Source organism: Mangifera indica, chromosome 16, assembly GCF_011075055.1.
Source record: "Mangifera indica cultivar Alphonso chromosome 16, CATAS_Mindica_2.1, whole genome shotgun sequence".
NCBI classification, from domain to species: Eukaryota; Viridiplantae; Streptophyta; class Magnoliopsida; order Sapindales; family Anacardiaceae; genus Mangifera; species Mangifera indica.
Genome location: NC_058152.1, coordinates 2,535,414 through 2,551,934, shown reverse-complemented (window position 1 = coordinate 2,551,934; position 16,521 = coordinate 2,535,414). Strand labels below are relative to the sequence as shown.

Below are 16,521 nucleotides of genomic sequence, written 5' to 3'. Positions count from 1 at the left end.
ATTTGGTTCAAATTTTACTTGTGACTTGATTTGAATTAAGTTAAACAATCATTAAAATAATATCGTTTTATCTATTATTGGATAAAACAACGTTGTTTTCTTAGTAGACTACGAATCCGAACCATAAATTCTAACAATTATTGAAGTCATTAACTCAATCCAAACCTGAATCAAACTCCGATTACCCTTAATTTTAACTTGTTAAATTGAATTAAACTATTATTTATTTAAGCTAAATTCAAACCAAAGAATATTTAACCTGGCTCAACTCGTATTCACCCTATTTATTATCAGTACCACCATTTTCTTGCTTTAGCACAATCTTGCTATACGGATTTCACCTCAGCAAATTAATATTCAATATTCAAGTACGAATTCACATTCCCTCAGTCAAAAATCTCATGATCCCTTGTCAAATGTCAACCATAGTATTATTGTGATTAATTATGATTAAAAATAAAAAAAATATCAATCAGAAAACTGAGATGTTAGGCAACTACATAACATCAATTCCTCATTTATCATACCACCCCACTGACATTTATATATATGTAATTGTCAAAATGGAGTATGGGAAAGGATTTCCAGCTTGCGCCGTCACCATCTGTTTCACGTCTCACATTTTTTTTTTTCTTGGCATCTGAAATCAAAATCTTCTTTTAGTATTTCCAGACCAAATGACTAATGGAACCAGTCAAATTTCAAAACAAATAAAATATAGACATATATGCTTTATTGTTTTTCCAAGATAGGATGATGAATTTGTCTGAATCAGCTTCAGCTTCTTCCCAATTGGGATATAGGAGCCCCTCTCTTGGGTTTCACGCCACTGCGTACAACTATATATAATATTGCTAAATTCGTGTACAGGTGGATTCTCTGTTGTTGAGTGTATTCTAATACCTGTCAGTCTTAATGGTGACCATTGGATTAAGCATTGAGATTTGATATGGCATGCAACAGACATTTCTGTCTCATCATGTCAACGTCTATGAGAAGTTCACCTCACAAGCTGAAAAAGCTGCAACAACTGATCCTTTCAACACTTTGTATTGTATGAGCTCTGTTTGAAATATTCTCTAGGTTCCAAGCATCCTGGATATTATTGATTGATTGGTTTTTGCTTTGTTTATATTTTGGGTTCTTGGGTTTCGGGCCTTGTTTTCTTTTTTCTGTCTTCTTCTTGAACTTGCACTTTGTTCCTAACTTCGGCCATTTGGCGCGTTGTATTATTGTTGTTCTGTTTTTTGGTAGAAGGGTTTTTTCAGTTAGAACTGGTTTATATTATTATTCTCGTCCAGTTTCTATGATATTCTGCTCGCTCTTATTATCATGTCAAACAATCTTCAAGGTTGGTTGAAGGTCATCTATGTCACTTTTGCCTTCTGTTCAGCTCTCTTTCTTGGTGCTCTCAAAGGTTTCCCTTTTACTTTCTATTTCTCTTTATCTCTAACTTTTTAATTTCTTTTTGTAAAAGGTTTACACTTGGGGAAATCTGAAAGATGGGAATTTCAGGATTTGATTGTTTGTTGCAGGTTTAGTTGTGGGTCCTGTGGCTGGTTTGATTCTGATAATCGGGAATGTTGGGATAATTCTTTGGTTGTTTCCTGCACATGTTGGCTGGACATTCTATACTGTAGTAAAGTAAAAATAACCACTTTAATATCACCCTTTCCTCCTTTTTCAAGTTAAAGATACCTTTTTTTTTAATGCATTATATGGAACTTAATGGTCGGTTATTTGCAGGACTAATAGATTTGATACACCACTTAAAGTTGCCATCATGTTTGCTCTGCCTGGTTTATTTGGAATATGGTTGGGTTTAAGCATAGCTGGAAGTGTTCTTGTGGGATTGGGCTATGGGTTCTTCACTCCTTGGGTTTCAACTTTTGAGGCCTTTAGACATGACAATGAATCCAAGAAATTCTTCCACTGTTTAGTGGTATGTTTAATTTTGCCTCTGATCTACTTTTCTGAAAGCTATCTTATTGAACATTGTGATCTTTGTTTGCTTGTATGTACTATGAAAAATTAGGATGGGACCTGGGGAACTATTAAAGGAAGCTATACTATAGTCACAGATTTTGCTGATATATGTTATCATTCATTTCCCAATTACTTGAAGGAATTGCGGGAGTCCCCTCAATCAAATGAGCTTAAAACTCTAAGGTAATCTTCTTGTTTATTAGAGGTTTCACTTTAGCTTATAAAAATCATCATTGTAGACATGGTTGGAAATTTTTTAGGCTGTTTTCAGTTCTCTAGGCAACAAGTGCAGAAAGGGTAAAGTTATTTGTAATAGTTTAATCATGAATACAATACTTTCGACTATCGAATTTCTCATTCAGTCTTTAAGCGGCTAACTATCTTTTTGTAGGTTGATTCATGTGCCTGGATGTATAATTGTTGGACTGATGGGATTAGTTGTGAATATTCCTTTGTTCACTGTAATTGCTTTAGTCAAGAGTCCATATATGTTGTTCAAGGGTTGGTTTCGGCTGACAAATGATCTTATCAGCCGCGAGGGACCGTTTCTGGAAACAGCTTGCATCCCCATTGCTGGTTTGACAATCCTTTTGTGGCCAATTGTTGTTGTTGGAAGCATTGTAGTGGCGATTGTCTCGAGCATCTTTATTGGGTTGTATGGATCAGCAATAGTATACCAGGTTTGGTCATACCTCAGTCACATTATAGTTTTTGGCATTCACTACTTCTGAATTCGCCAATAATGATTCTTGTGGATGCAGGAAAGATCATTTCACAGAGGTGTAGCTTATGTCTTCGCAATGGTTGCAGAATTTGACGAGTATACAAACGATTGGCTCTATCTAAGAGAGGGGACTATCCTTCCAAAGTAATCATTTTTCTAGTAACCCTTTAAACTGCCAGTGTTTTCTTTTTTTTTGGGTTGTTCTTTACTTTCGGTTTATAACTGCTGTTTTAACAAATATCCCTCAGCCAGGCCCCATTACCGGAAAAAACCAACCTACCATTCATCTGAACTGTCTGTTGGAGAAACTCGTGCAGGTGATAGAAATTTCAGTCCTGTTCCTATGGAAGCACCAGCAATGCTTGTCCCAAGCTTAGTTCACTCAAGATCAGTAAGGGAGGCAATACAAGAAGTGAAAATGGTGCAGGTATATTTTGTATTATGATGCATATGTCTTCTCTTTTCATCTCGACAAAACAAACCTATATTCTATGCAACTGTAAATAATATGTATCTGCAGAAACACCTCATTTCCGTATCTGTGAAAGTTGCGTATTGCTACCATTGGGAGAGTAAAGCAATAGATAGCATGTCTCTGTTATCCTCTTCTAGTTTTTTCAGTATATGAACAATGAATGAAAGGGTTAGAAAGGCATAGCTGGCTTTTGCTGTTGCGTTCGAATGTTTCCTAAATTTTTACATCTTCCATTTGTCTGATTTGAGAAGTCGTATCAACTGAACTTGTGAAAATGTTTGAAGCAGATATGGGGAAACATGATGAGATCCTGCGAAATGAGGGGGAGAGAATTATTGGATGCTAATGTTATAACACCGCACGACCTGTATGAGTCGTTAAAGCCGAAAAACGGCAATGAAGGAGTCATTATAAGTGTTGGTTTGCCTTGTTATACATTCTTGCAGACCATCCTTTACTCCATCAAAGCTGGTTCTGCCGGTTTGTTGCTGTTCGATAATTTTGAAGTAAACTATCTGAATAGACCAAAGGACATATTGTTAGACTGGTTCTTTCATCCTATAATGGTCCTCAAAGAACAAATTAATGTCATGAAGTTAGGAGAGGGTGAAGTGAAGTACTTGGAGAGAGTTGTTCTTTTCGGAAACAATACACAGCGAATGCAGGCTTGGGAGAATGGCAGTTTGGTACCTGAAGATGCTCTCAGAGCTGCTCAAATCCAAGGCATCAGTAGAAGGTAAGATTTCCTTCCTAAAACAACAAATTAAAGATTCAAATTTCCATTTTCTCATTCATTTACTTCACAGGTTTCATAAGGTTTTTTTTTTTTTTCTAATCCTTGATATAAGATGTTTAGTAAATTAAAATGACTGGTGTTGAAACATGAGCAGGATGATAGGAATGGTTCGAAGTGTGTCAAAGTTTCCGACTTATCGAAGGACGTTTCGACATATTGTGAAGGCTTTGATCTCGTATTCGGAAGAGGGGATGAACGCCAGCTTATCCAATTCCAATAGATCAGTTGGCTCCATGGAAAATGTTTAGGATTAGATACTTTGGTGTAAATACTTGGTAGTTTGTGTATTCAATGATACAAAAACTGAGTATAGTTGGAAAGCAATAGTCTGAATGTTTGAAATCATGGTTATTAAGATTATACATAATACGTATCATACTTTATGATATAAGTGAAAAATGATACGTATCTTAATGTGGATCGAATTAATACGATATAATAGATATATCGTATGATACGATTCATTTACCAATATGGATTGATATACTTTATTAGAGAAAATGAAAATATATTATGATTGTATATAAGAAATTTTAAATTTTTAAGAATATTTGAGATATTTTTCAAAATAACAATAAGTTAATTAAATTTTTTTATTTTTTATTATATTATTTTTTTAAAAAATGTGTCATATAATATAAAAAATTTAGTTTTTAATACATGATATTGTGGACAATTCGACTACCATGCCTGAGGCCATGCCGCTCAATTTACAAAAGCGTAAAGCCACGAGGTTTAGAGAAACGTCGGTAGTTCTCTCCCAGTTTTATGTTGAAGTCAACTTCCTGATATGCCGTGGGCTTGGGCTGTTGGGTCCTCTTGTTGAATCTGTCTCAGGCAGAAAACCCTGTAAAACTATGGACGCAAATTAATTGGGGTATTTATAGGGAAGATTTATCTGTGTACTTACTATCAATAAAATTATCCCTCCACACTCTCCCCCACATTAATAAATATATAAATGTTATGTTATTATTTAAATATATAATCGTAAATTAGTGATAAAATATTTATCAAATTATTTAATAACACATAATAAATGTACTTAAAAGTATGTACATATAACATTATTTGCTTTTTTTTTTTTTTGTTGGTAAGTGTATATATTAACAAAAAGAACAAAAGGGCCCTTAGAAAAGGACCCGAAAGTAACTTATGCTCCTCTGTCCCAACAAGAAGGATAGCTCATAATCTATATAAGGTTGAAAATGCCAACACAACAAGAAAGACAACAAATTAATCCCATAGCATTGTTCATTTGATATACATAGATTTCATTTATAACAAAACTATATATTCACACTTTTGAGTATATAATTAGATATACATATGATGTGTTATCATATAATTGAATGATTTTAAATTAAAAATAAAGTAACACTTAATCATATAATGACATATTATCTATATATATAATTATATATTTAAAAATATATACATATACGATAGAACTTATGTTTTAAAAAGTTACAAATTACAACTCACCTTGCATTAAAAAAAAAAAGAAAGTACAAAAATTTATATTGTAATGGCGAGGAAAATGTGAAGCACATGAAGGGAAGTCGGCCTCATCCAATGGGCAAGCAGCAAAAGAAGATAAGATTAATTGAAAGGTCAAGGTATAGAAGATGGGAGTGGGGGCGCGAGGACAAAAAGGATGATGGTAACGACAATGACATAGCACTAGCATTTCTATTTTCTACCCAATTCCATCATCTCATACTTGAAACCCTTTTTATTTTTTAAACTTGTTACTGCTTTCTAGGCTCCACCCCCTCCCCCCCACCCCCCCCCCCACAGTCTTCGCTGGCCACTACTTCACTACCCTGCCAATTTCATGCTAACTGAGTAACTGTACAATTCAGGTGTATAGTTCAAAAAATCTTGTGTCATCAAAACAGAGATGGAGAACCCAATATCGTTTGTTTATTGAAATGGTTTGGGAAGCAGTAAATATTTTTGGCAAGTTCGTTTTCCAGATAGGAACTCATATATTCAATTTAAAATTAGCGCAATCCCCTTTTAAACTAGAGTACTTATACCAACTTTTAAGCTCCGACCCTACAACTTTTAAGCAGTAAAAGGTTTAATTTTAAGTATTATTAGATAGGATTTGAACTGTGTCTATCACATTTGAAATTTTACTCTTTTCTCGTACAAACTATTGTCAATCAATACTGTAGATTTTATCTTTCACTAAACATATTCTTTTAGTCAAATAAATCAAATTAACTTTAAAATCCTCAACACGTATCCCAAAACCTATATAATAATATCTAATAAAATTAAACTCAAATCAAACTTATTCAAACTCAAATCCATCTATAAGAAATAAATATTTTTAAACTTGAATTTTAAAGGTGTTTAACTTATCAAGCTTGCGAGCTTAAAAATTTGATATAAATTCACTAAAATGACATTGTTTTATCGATATAGTCATTTTTTATCAACCACAATATTGATTTGAGTTTGAAACTCTATTTGAATTTAAATTTGAGTCGAATTTGAACTTAATTTCTCTCAAACGAGCCGAGTTTGAAAGGCTTTGAGGACTTGAGCTTAGTTGCACTTCAATTGAATCAAGCTCAAGTTTTACCCAATTCTAGTCCAACCCTAATGTCTAATACCCAACAATTACCCATCAACTCCCACTTCACACCTTCCAAATTTCATCTCCTCACCCCTTCTTCATCCCACAATTCCATTTCCATCCATAACTCTTTTACACATGGTTTATCATTACCAAGATCAAAATTCAACATGTTAAACTAATTAATATGGGAATTTACAGGATGTATTTATTTTTGGAAAAGTCTAAAGGAGTTCAGCTGCTCGTAAATTGCAGTGAATCCTAAGCTTAGTCAAAACAAAAAAGAAAAGAAAAAGGAGGTAGATAAAGAGTATGCAGAGAAACAGACAAGAATTTCCGGGATTGGGTGATAATTAACCAGCAATTGAACATGTTGTTGCAGAAGCTTCTCCGTCTATCCCGTATAAAGAACAAACAGAGGGATAGCTTCTTTTTACTGCTAAACACAGCTAGCTGTACATTAAAAACAAAAGCTTCTTAACATGAGCTAAATAAAACAATAAATTCGCAGTGGTACCTAAAAAATATATATCTGAATCCTCCACTGGAGAGAGATAAATCTAGCCATTAATAACTTTCTTCCCTTCCGTTGCTTCTTTCTTGTTTTTTTCTTCAAGGCTTTAACCGTACCCACTCGTAACGTCCTTCCATTGGCTTCTCCTTCACAAATTCGAAGTTGTACCTGCGGTTATAATTTTGAATTTTAATTTTTCTCTAGACAAACGGTTACTCGAGCTCAATTCAGCATATATCTAACGACAAATTATCATGTCAGCCATGACTGAGAAATATTAATGGTTGGAAAAGAAAAACAAAGAATTCATTTATAGAAGTACCACAAAACTGTTTGAAGTACACGAGGAAGCAACATTTTCATATACCGTGAACTGGACTTTTTGTGTACTCACTTCTCAGAATACTGTTTTAGCAGTTTTTTCTCTGCTTCAGCGAAGAATTCATCAATCTCAGATTCCGACGGCATCTTCTCCAACGTTGATTTATGGTGTGAATTTGCCTCTGAAGAAGGTTTCGCCGTTGAATCTTGGCTTTCTGAGACAGCTGCTTCAACCTTACAAGATGGCGTGCTCTCTCTCCTGAGATAATATGTAGAGTATAGCTTCAGTATTGCATAATTGATAGAGAAATAGATCACTCTATTTTGAATTCGAATTTGGAGAGACGTGGAGTTTTAAGTACTAAAATTCTAATATTCAAAATAAAAAGGAGCATTCATAAAACCTTTCTCTGCAGCCATGGTACGTCGATGTTTCAACGTCAACACTCTCATCCTGTAACAGAATTAGTTTCAATATTTGAAATAAATATCAGCCATTAAAGCTCGACAGAAAGGTAAAATTCGAGAATTTAGATAGAGAAACAGCTGGTACTAAACGGAATTAAATAAATTCATCTCCGAATTCAAATTCACCTCCAGATCTGCAAATTTTGTTATCCCATTTACTTCTTCACTGGATCCGTTACTTGAGCAACACGAAGTCGAAACACGATCATGATCTAAGTTAGGACTCGAATTCTGGCTCTCCGACGCTGTTTTAGAACTACAATTCTTTACTGTAATTTTGCGGTTGATGAGATCAATACACGACGAGGAAATTGATAGGTCTTCATTGTTTCGTTTTCTCTTTTTAGCTAACCTGGAAGTAGCAGACGCCATGGCTTCAGCTGCAGGTGCTGTAATCACACCTACTTGAGCCACCTCCAACACTGCAATTTCTGCAACTTCTGCTATACGTTCCCTCACCATTTTTTCGTTTCAATATATAAGTAGAATTTTTCTTGTTCTAGTGAGTGATTTTTTCCTTATTTGCTGTGATTGATTAGCTTGTGAGAGAGAACGCATGGGCGAATGGTTTTGGCATTTTAAGCAAGACTACGGACAATAATGGTGGTCCAGGCTCCGTTAACAGTGACGGGAAATCTGTAACGGGACGTTTGACGGCGCCGTTATGGAGACGGGTTCCGCTGAACTATAAGCCAATGAAAGTGTAACACGTGGAGTCAGTTTCATTGAGCGTGGAGACCTGCCAGAGGAATGATTGGTTCGGATTGGGAGGGTTAAAAAGGAGAAAACGGTACGGGGAAAATTTAACAGCGGAAAATAGGATTTGTGCGGATAATTTTGGATGGATGAGTAACAGATCTCGCCTCGTGCAGAAAGCTGTGTTTATAGGCAAACATAAGGTATGCCTTGAAAATACCTTTTTAACCCTTTCGTGACGTAAAATTTTCTCCCAAATAAGAACACTGCAATTTTGAAAAAAAATAAAGTTTTCCTACCATAACCAAAGTTGCAATTTTGAAAAATTTATTGTATTATATTCAATTCTTTAAGGGATATTTGTCATTTTTGAAAATATAGGGTGTAGGCTGATAGTTCAAAAATTTTCAAAGATCCCAGACTTACTTTAAATTTTCAATAACCCCTAGACAATTTCAATAAGAGTCTTAATATTTTCAAAATTTACAGTTTATTTTTTATACATGATTTTACGACAAAAACATCTATATCTATAAACAAAAAACATGGAAGAAAGAGTAAAACTAGGAAAGTGAAAAAAAAATATTGAAAATAAAAGGCTTTTTATATAATTTGAATATTTAAAATATTATTTTTAATTTTTACAAATTTAAGGTCATATGACAATTTTAAAAAATAAATTAATAGAGATAAAATTATTATTTCACTATATAATATTAGTGTTTTAACAATAGAGTTTAATTTTAGGTAAGAAATTATTATTTATAGTTGATTATTTGGTGTAAAAATGTCATTTTCACCAACTTAGAGTGAAAAACTGTGCTAGGACCAAAAGTTAGGTGGGAAAATAAACTACTCAAGCCAAAATTACACCGTGTCCAGTGTTTGCTTCTAGAATTCACAACTTTCTAAATTAACCCAATAATTAGTACCCTGCAGGTAAAACATGGTTTGATTTGATTTAGGTAATGAATGAATATTTTTTACGTCCTCAGCTGCAGCTTTGTCTGTATGCTGCTTGTCACGTGCTGTAATTATACTCACTGGCGGTGAAAACAGAAAATAAATTATATATATAATTTTTTGTTTTTTCGCAGCAATGAATTCTTAAAGATGATAATTTTAGTTTATATTTAAAGCCCTGACCGTCTCCAACCTAATTGGAAAAGATATTTTTTAATAAAAATAAAAAAAGAAAAGGAAAAAAGATAAAGGTGAAAAAATAAGATACCTATATAGTTTTATATTATTTAAATTTATTTATTTTTTATTATGTATATTAAGATGGTTAATATATATTATTTGTGATATTTGAAACAGTAAATTAGCTTTAGTTTAAGTTAATTTTATTATTTAATATGTTTATGTAGTGTTTAGAGGATATGAGAAATGAATCTTTTCCCTCGATATGAGGGTAAAAAAAAGATTTTTTCTTACGGATATAAGACGAAAAATCCTTGTTATCTTTAGAACAAAGATAGGAAATAGGATATTCGGTTCTGCCCCTCTCTGACGCCATCCATAAACTTCACTCAAGTCAAATTGTCCCTTTAAGGTAAAAAATTATATAAACTTATTCACACAATTTGATATGATAGTATTTATTTAAGTGATTTTAAAATAAAAAAATAATAATAATCAAGTTACTCAATTATAAATGATCATATCAGTTTGTATAATTTATTTGTATAATTTATTTGTATAATCTTAAAATATTCACTTTGACTTAGACGTAAACATCTTGTTTGTTAGTATTTTGCGGTGATACTTGTATTTGGTGGGTGGTTCCGTTTACGTTTGGTGGCGAATCAAAACCATTACTCTTTATTCCCTAACATACTCTTGGGTAGAGGAAGAGTCGCTGACTGCTGCGACAACGTTTTGAGTAAAATCTGACTGACAGCTTCGAATATTCCACGTTTTTAATGGAGGGTCCACGTATTTCATGCTTAGCCCAAAACTGTTAATTTTCCAGAACAATGGCATTGAGAGTACATGCTAACTGTGAGAAATTTTACTTGTTAGTTGTTACTGACAGTACTGGAACCATCAATTCGTCGAGCATGGTAAGATCTTCATGTTAAGAGCTCAGTCAAAACAAAAGAAATAAAATAAGACAGTCATGTTGAGAACTCAGTCAATGATACCGATTCGTTTGGACAACATTTTCGGCGTCCAGACAAAACTGGTTGGATAGAGAGAGTTTTAGAAAAAGAGTCATCGTCAGAAAAAAAAAAAAGTGTCTGTTGTTCACTGAAAAATCATTAAAAAAATTGAAATTTTAACATTAAAAAATTATTAATTTATTAAATTATTAAAAGAAAATAATATAAATTTATAAGATTTAATGAAAAAATAATATTTTTATTTTTATTTTTAATAAAAAATTTTAACTAAAGTTAATCTATAAATAAATGTTTACAATTTTAAACTGTTACGATTATATTTTTGAGATTAGATTAAAACGAAGGTAAAAAATAATCTTTTGGCCTATATATATATTAACTGACTGGATTCAATAATTTTGAAGTCAGTTACTAAACTTAAAATTTAAGTAACAATAGAAAAAATTTCATATATAAAAGAATATGAATTTAAAATTTTTTAATAATATTTTATAATTAAATATTTTACTTGTTAATGAAATAATATTTGGGATTAATTATTAAATTTAAAATTTTTGAAAACAACAATTCGACTTTAATAAAGTTTATCAACAAAGAAAAAAAGTTGAATTAATTAGAAGTCTAACCAATACAATCATGTGGGATGATGTTTTCATTCTAACTACTTGTAAGGACCATCTAAAGAATTAAAATATTATTTTTACAAAATAGGAACATAACCATTTCTCACACGTGTGTATATAGTCATTTCAAACTTAAATATAATTAGATTGATTAGAGACATAAAAAAATTTAAATTTAAGTCTTATTAATTATTAATTTTGTGCATAATTATCATATCCAATCAAAAACAGTATCAAGAATGCCTTTTTAAGTTTGTTTTTATTTGGATTGATTTAAATCGAATTTACCAATACTAATAAGATTCCAAGAGGTAAAAAATATAGTGCAATGGGATGGAGTAAGACAAGAGAAGTCAGTCTAGTGATGGGAAGAGGCCAAAAATGGATTTAAAAGCAAAAAAAAAAAAAAATCAATCAAATAATTAAAGTAACAAAAAAGAGTGGAAAAAAGTGGTCACGTGAGAAAGGCGGCCCAAATTAACAAGCAAAAAAGTAATGATTGTCCGATAAAAGATTCAAATTAAAGGTGGCCTAACATTATTATTAGGAGCATAAAATCAATTTCAAAGATGGAAAAAAATAAAGTAAGATTCCTTTGGCGTTTGTTAGAAAGTGAGAGAAGAGACAAACGCACATGGACCTTACGTAAGGGTGGGCACAGAAAACTAGGGCTCATTTATTATTATAATAATTAATTGTTATCTTTAAGAATTTGGGGCAGCGGCCGAGGGAGGGAAACCCCTTCGTCAAAGTTTCAACTTTAACCTCGATCTCGGTTGGTTGTTATCGTATAATTACATAATTGTGTTATAAATATAAATAATATATATAATTTTATATATAAATAATTATATATTATTATATAAATAAATAATTTTAAATTAAAAATAATATAATATATAATTATACGATAATATATTATTATTTATATATAAAATTATATATATTATTTTTATATTAAGTTTATTCGTAATTATAACCTCAGCAAATATTCCCATTCCCATTTTCCAACCAACCTTTAAATTTTCTTTTCCCTTGGTCATTTTACTCGTTGTGATGCATGTGTTTAATTTTGTTATTAATTTAATATTTTAAAACGTAATTAAGTAAATTAACTATTTTTAGAAGATGTGTGTATAAAATTAGCAGACAACTCAACTAATAATAACTTTGTCTTCATCTCTAACCATTCAACACTTTCAAAAACCTTTACCCTTTTCATCAAACTTATTATCACTTCCAACAAACTTATTATCAAATTCTCACTAAAAAAAACCGAAATCATGTGAGAAATTTCATTTGATATAACTATAAAAGGTATATTTTGTTGTTATTGTTATCAATGCTTCATATGATTTTATAGAAAAATAGCGTTAAAAAAACATATTAACGAGTCGATTAAGTAAGGTATACGTAATCTACTGTAATAGACGAATTTATATCTATTGGACTAATTGTAATTTTTCTTTTGTTATTTAAAATGGGGGTTTTTTAATGCAACTTTACATGTATTATATTCTATGTCATCAAGAATTTGGGCATGTAGGAGTACCCTACATGACAATATTCATAGGTTGAAGAATGCAAATTTTATGTGTGAAAATGAACTAAGAGAAAGAAGTGTAGGGCCTAATGTGTCATACTTAATAATTGTCACTAACTTATTTTCCTTTATGTTTTGTAGATAATACGTGATGATGGCGACTGAATGGAAGCGAGTCAGGCATGGGTGATGATGAGAGGGATTGTATCATGATTGAGATTTATATGATGTTTATCTTATTTTATTTTTATGATTTTATGTTTATGTGTTATACACACTGAGTTGTTTTATAATATGACATCTTTTGTACATTTAGAACATTATGAAAGTTTCTTAATGTGAGGTTGTTTTGGTCGTAATTTGAATGTTTATTTATGTAAACTTATATTTAAATGTTTAATCATGCAAAAGTATGGACAACAGTTATGGAGAAGGGTATTACAAAGAGATAGTGGTCGAACTCTTTCTACACTATAGTTCATTGCATAGTCAATGCGGTTCATTAGTGTTAGGATGAATAGACTAGTTTTGATACTGTATTTATTTTTTATATTTTCCAAACTCACACATTTAACTTTAGAGTAAGGTTATGTGCAAACGTTTTTTAGTTTTTTTAGCGCGCACACACACACACACACACATATATATATATATAAAATGTGTCAAAAATTAGGTGTCACCTTATCTTTAATTAATTTAAAATAACTCACACACACACACACACACACACACACACACACACACACACACACACACACACACACACACACATATATATATATATATATATATATATATATAATGTGTCAAAATATAATTAGGTGTCACCTTATCTTTAATTAATTTAAAATAACTTAATTATACGATAACATATCATATATATACTTATTATATACTTCAAAGTGTATGCACATAGCTTTACTGTTAACTCTGTAAGTTGTCCTATGTTTTTAGAGTTAGATTAGATATAGTTTTAAAATATAGATCAAACTAACTGATTAGGTCAGTCTAATCGAGACTCAGAAGGTAAGATCGATTTTGGCTTGCCCCAAAATCAAATTAGCAACTGCATCAACGTGGATGCGGTCCAACCAATAAAATATTTTCGGTTCACGGTTTGACCCTGACCCAATGTAATGAGGTCAAGTGAAGCAAGTAACAAATAAAATGTTGGTGGGTCTAAGAGGGAAAAATATATTTACACAAAACGGTTACAATGATAAAGGGCTAAAACAACTTTAGATTTTGCTCTCTCTTTAGAAAAGCCATGCAATTGGTAAAAGAAACAGAAAAAGTGATTGAGAGAAAAAGGGAACAAAAAAAAAAAAAACCAAAAAGTAAAAATTAAAGATGCATACATTCATGCATATATACATACATAATGCTTCAATGGTCCTCTCTATCAATTCCAAAAGCACTTATTTTTCCTTTCTTCAGCTTTAGCTCGACATCCTTTTTAAAAGCCCTTCTTTTTGCTGCATCAGTCTCTTTTTATCCACATCTTTCAATTTCGACATATTTATCGAAAATATGTAGTTTTTGACCTATGAGAAACTGCCACGTGTGTTTCATGCAGTGATTGCGTTGGCGAAATGTGAGGCACAACGTAAAATGTTGAAAATATGTAGTTTTGGAGGTATCGATTGGGACGAAGAGAAGCTGTGACTTGTAATCATGCTTTGCGTGATTGCGCTGTAACCTGGCCAGGCTTGAAAGAGAGACAACGACGATGTGCTGCTCCTCTTTATTGCATTATATATGACAACTCAAGTTTTCACTTTTTTTTTTTTCTTACAAGGTAGTAAAACCTTACCATAAGATGTTAGTGAAACTGACGAAACACCGAATTTTCAGAGAAAAATTTTATTTTTGTTATATTTATAAAATTTTAATTTATTTAATACGATAAATATAAATTTAATCACTATCATAGTTATCAATATAATATATATATCCTTAATTATTAAAGAAAACACCTTGCGTTAAAAAAAAAAAAATATTTATCATAGCTCTGCACTTTTAAATAATCTAGGGCTTTCCAATAAATTTTAAATTAAATAACAATAAATATATGATGACAAAAAAACCAAAAGAAAATGAATCGGTAGAAAATGGTAAGCGAAGAAATTAGGACCACGCTGTGAAGTATGCTGCGAGAGCAGTGATAAGGGTTGGAGTTACACCGAGTTTATTTGAGTTTAAATTTAAATTTAGTTCAGACGAATTTAGAATAAATTTAGTTTAAAAAAATTCGAATTTAAATTTGAGTATGAGAGTTCAATATTTTCAAATTTGAGTTTAAGTTCAAATTTTAGGATTATTCAATTTGTAAAGCTCATGAGCTTACAAAAGTTAAAATAAATTGATTAAAATAATATTATTTTAGTATTAAATCAAATTTAAAATTCAATTTGAACTCAATTTTTTTTAAATAAGTTAAATTCAAATATTTTTAAAATAAGCATAAACTTAAACATAAATATAATTTTATTGAAATAAATTTAAATTTAGATTAATTAGAATATAATCTTACTAATAAAAGGGAGTTTAAATGGTTAAAAAAATAAACTCTTTTTAATCATATTTATATATTTGTCGTGATGGTTCAGGCCAAAAAAATTACTGCTGACTCCAGTAAAATTTTCTTCGAAGTGGTTGACGCTGTTCTGTTCAAAGACTTGTGGTCCAGTTTCGAAGACTCAATTAAGCTGAGTTAAGTACCTACCGACTTAGAAGCTTGCTCCATCGCTGTCAATATTACGTTTACACGTGTCGCCTTTTCACTGCTCAGTCTGATTACTTAGCTTATCCCTGCACACTGCTTGATAGTTGTCTCTGTTTGCTCAGGAACCTTGGAGAAGGAAACAGATTCTAACCGGCGATCGTCTTTTGCGCTTCCTGTCCATTTAACAGCACATGATTAATTGCTAATGTTAACGTAAATTTGTTGTGTAGGTAAGTTTGTTGTTGCATGTGGGGCGGGATAAGTAACCGAAGGCCTTCATCATGTTCTAAGTTAATGTGTCCCGTGGGGCTCATTTGCAATGTTTTTAAACTTAGATTAAATCATTTGGTTTGATTAATTAAATTATGAACTAATATATAACCTGATATGTTTTACTATTAAATTAAATTTATATATAAATATTGATTTTTTAAAAATTTAATTAAATTTAATAAATCTTTTAAATCGAAATAACTATTTGAAATCAATAATTTATAATTAATTTTTTTCTATTTATGTAATAAGAGATTAATTATTTAATTAATATATAAAATTATGTTTTATATATTTCATATATTTTATATTTAAAAAATTCAATATTATTTAATATTATTTAAAAAACTATAAAATAACTTAATAATATATTAAATCAATTAATTATTCAATTTTAAAAATATTGCTTATTGGATGACAACCGATGGCAAACAAATAGGGGAAATTGGAAGAAATTTTGTACACTCCCATCTTCCAACACGTGGCGTGACCTCCACCACAGATTTACACATACATTCCCTCATAATGTCAATCTATTAATTTCTAATTATGATATGTGTGCCATATGTGGTTGATTCATCATAAGTTAATTTCTTATTCATTTGTGATATGCAATGTTTTAATAACCGGACCGGGATATAAACTGTTTTAAATACTGGTT

At 31.2% G+C, this 16,521-nt stretch overlaps 2 protein-coding genes across 2 annotated transcripts; one reads left to right on the top strand and one right to left on the bottom strand.

The window, feature by feature from the left end:
- The first annotated feature begins 698 nt into the window (after positions 1 to 698).
- Positions 699 to 4,367, top strand: LOC123198754 (uncharacterized membrane protein At3g27390-like). The gene is made up of 9 exons (XM_044613515.1): positions 699 to 1,417; positions 1,536 to 1,644; positions 1,747 to 1,942; positions 2,036 to 2,169; positions 2,378 to 2,666; positions 2,748 to 2,854; positions 2,963 to 3,137; positions 3,473 to 3,921; positions 4,076 to 4,367. Exons 1-9 carry the CDS (start codon positions 1,333 to 1,335, stop codon positions 4,227 to 4,229), a joined length of 1,698 nt encoding a protein of 565 aa, XP_044469450.1. The 5' UTR covers positions 699 to 1,332; the 3' UTR covers positions 4,230 to 4,367.
- A 2,529-nt stretch (positions 4,368 to 6,896) lies between these two features.
- On the bottom strand, positions 6,897 to 8,428 carry LOC123198733 (cyclin-dependent kinase inhibitor 1-like). The gene is made up of 4 exons (XM_044613491.1): positions 8,001 to 8,428; positions 7,811 to 7,860; positions 7,480 to 7,665; positions 6,897 to 7,253 (listed from the first exon to the last, which is right to left on the bottom strand). Exons 1-4 carry the CDS (start codon positions 8,334 to 8,336, stop codon positions 7,184 to 7,186), a joined length of 642 nt encoding a protein of 213 aa, XP_044469426.1. The 5' UTR covers positions 8,337 to 8,428; the 3' UTR covers positions 6,897 to 7,183.
- Positions 8,429 to 16,521: the final 8,093 nt, after the last annotated feature.

Coding starts and splice junctions, on each gene's coding strand:
- LOC123198733 (XM_044613491.1), bottom strand. CDS start 8,336: ATGGTGAGGGAACGTATAGCAGAAGTTGCAGAAATTGCAGTGTTGGAG. Junction 7,861..8,000: donor CAAAATTTGCAGATCTGGAG/GTGAATTTGAAT, acceptor ATTCTGTTACAG/GATGAGAGTGTTGACGTTGA. Junction 7,666..7,810: donor TACCATGGCTGCAGAGAAAG/GTTTTATGAATG, acceptor ATATTATCTCAG/GAGAGAGAGCACGCCATCTT.
- LOC123198754 (XM_044613515.1), top strand. CDS start 1,333: ATGTCAAACAATCTTCAAGGTTGGTTGAAGGTCATCTATGTCACTTTT. Junction 2,170..2,377: donor AATGAGCTTAAAACTCTAAG/GTAATCTTCTTG, acceptor ATCTTTTTGTAG/GTTGATTCATGTGCCTGGAT. Junction 3,138..3,472: donor AAGAAGTGAAAATGGTGCAG/GTATATTTTGTA, acceptor TGTTTGAAGCAG/ATATGGGGAAACATGATGAG.